The sequence below is a fragment of the Lipotes vexillifer genome, unplaced genomic scaffold (genome assembly GCF_000442215.2).
Source record: "Lipotes vexillifer unplaced genomic scaffold, Lipotes_vexillifer_v1.1 scaffold484, whole genome shotgun sequence".
Taxonomy (NCBI): domain Eukaryota; kingdom Metazoa; phylum Chordata; class Mammalia; order Artiodactyla; family Lipotidae; genus Lipotes; species Lipotes vexillifer.
In genome coordinates this window covers 2,099,227-2,101,781 of record NW_006786458.1, presented here as the reverse complement: position 1 = coordinate 2,101,781, position 2,555 = coordinate 2,099,227, and the positions used below count along the sequence as shown (strand labels likewise).

Genomic DNA, 2,555 nt, shown 5'->3' with positions numbered 1-2,555 from the left:
TTTTTTTTTTTTTTTTTAGTTTTCTATGAAGAGCTCATAAAACTTTGACAATCAGAAAAAGCCGATGTGGATTAAGAACAAGGTCCTACTGTATAGCACAGGGAACTATATTCAATATACTGAAGTAACAACCATAATGGAAAATATAAAAAAGAATGTACATATATGTATAACTGAATCGCTTTGCTATACGGCAGAAATTAACACAACACTGTAAATCAACTACACTTCAGTAAAAAAAACCAGAACAATAAAAAAGGAAAGAGTTGATGAGTCCGGGGCTCAGAAGAAGTGTAATCCAGTTTAGGTTCCGACAAGAGCAGCTAGAGGAACTTGGTCACTTCACTTCTCTGAGCGTCAGTTACGTCATCAGAAAATGGGCTGCTGCAACTCGGACCGTTTGTCGCAGAGCTACTGTGAGGCTCACGTGAGCGGACTGATCTCAAGAGCGCTTTGGAGTTTGTAAGATACATATTTAAACCGAAAAGATACCCAGCTAACTTGGTTAGAGGCCAAGAAGGAAAGAAATGTTAGGAAACTGCTTGCCGAGTGTGAAAATTTCCAGTTGGTTCTGGACCATCCTGGCAGCCTCTTACATCATTACAACATCAAGTTTCTCTCTTCCAATTTCAACACATTTACGAACAAGTATGTTACTTAAGATTTCTGAAGTTTACGAAAGAGAAATGAGCTTCTGCAGAGCTACGATGATCAATTCATTTCTGATTGCACACCACAGGCAACCTATCTAAAACTTCAGGATAAAGGAGGAGCGATTTGTGGGTAAAAAGAAGAAAGGAATCTAAACGAGGTTTCATATATGATAGGGGTTACTGATGACACATTCTCACCTTGACAGTCTCATACCAACAGGGCTGCTTGACTTGGTAATAGACCACTGATTTGTACTCCGAAATGCCTTCATATCCAGCACCAGGATGAATTGCTTTCTTCGGATGGAAAGAAAAAATTAGGAGGGGGTAGTAATATCTAGAACACTAAGGGTATTCCACATGGCCAGCACATGCCTTACACTGGCATACATAAGCTGATTACATCTGGGGGTGAACAGTAGAGTGAGAATGAGTTTCCCAGAAAATATGGTGTATATATATATATATATATATATATATATACAATGGAACACTACTCAGCTATAAAAAAAGAATGAAATAATGCCATTTGTAGCAACATGGATGGACCTAGAGATTACCACACTAAGTGAAGTCAGACAGAGAAAGACAAATATCATATGATATCACTTGTATGTGGAATCTTAAAGAAAATGATACAAATGAACAAAACATTTCTATTTACAAAACAGAAACAGACTCACAGAAAACAAACTTATGGTTACCAAAGGGGAAAGGTAGCGGGGAGGGATAATTAGGAAGTTGGCACTGACATATACACACTACTATATATAAAGTAGATACACAACAAGGACCTACTGTATAGCACAGGGAACTCTACTCAATATTTTTTAATGACTTATATGGGAGAAGAATCTGAAAAATAATATATACAGATAGATGGATGGATGGATGGATAACGGAACCACTTTGTTGTACGCCTGAAACTAACACAACATTGTAAATCAACTACACTTCAATAAAAAAAAATAATTTAAAAAAAGAACGAGTTTCTAGCACTTTGAGGGTCCAAGTGTCTCAATGTGTAGTAGCTAAGGCACCCAGCACAAGCTTAACATTCCTCTTTGCTGGAACTTTTCTTCTCTCTTCCATCCCAGCCATACAGTGTCCTTTCTTTCTTTCTTCTTTCCTCTCTCAGGGAACAGAGGCCTCGAGAGGGTGACCGGGAGCTCCAGCATCCTGTCTATACTCTGCTTTAAGGACCTGGTGTAGGTGTGGCATGTTCACTAGAACTTAGGGTTGTGTCTCTTCCTAGAAATGAACCACTTAGTTCAGTAGCATCAGGCCTCCATGAGGGCACTTCCAAGCTAGTTAGCAGAGCCGTGAAGATGTGTACTTGAACTCCTGGGGCAAAAGGACTCTCTCAACAGCACAAAGAAATCACTCCCGTACCGTGGCCCACAGCATTCTGCTTATCCCTCTATGCAGAAGACAACTTAGTCAACTGATTCCTTGGAAGATGATCATATCCATGGGGAAGTGCAGGGGTTGTGTACTCGGCTGTGCCCCCGCCGTGAGGGACTCGGTGACTGGAGTGCATTCTGAGGCAGGTAACTGTTGCTCATACAAGAGGATCCAGATGTCAGCTGGGACAATGAAAGCCGCCCCCTGCCTCTCCTTCTCCTTGATGTCAGAATGAAGAGTCACTTCTGTTGGAGCAACAGTGGACCGGAAGGCAGGACACCTGTGTCCGTTCCCAGTGCCACCACTAAGTCCTGTGCTCCCCTGAGAAAACAGCTTATCCTTTCTGGGCTGCAGTTTCCTGATTCCTAAGACTAAAGAGCGTGGTAGTTGACCTCGAACCAAGAGCCTTTCTGGTGTAACAGCTCTAACAGGCGCCATCTCCGCTGGTTTAGCTCACCCAGGGGGAGGGCGTGTGCCCTCCACATGACCTGGGCAGGA

The 2,555-nt window shown here is 42.2% G+C and overlaps 1 protein-coding gene across 1 annotated transcript in view; it reads right to left on the bottom strand.

Annotated features, from left to right (window-relative positions):
- Positions 1-2,555, bottom strand: part of DOCK5 (dedicator of cytokinesis 5) — a 214,772-nt gene that overhangs the window by 84,652 nt on the left and 127,565 nt on the right. Inside the window, exon 15 of the mRNA XM_007458822.1 lies at positions 852-950. Within this exon, the coding sequence (XP_007458884.1) occupies positions 852-950 (99 nt within the window). The remainder of the gene's footprint in view (positions 1-851; positions 951-2,555) is intronic.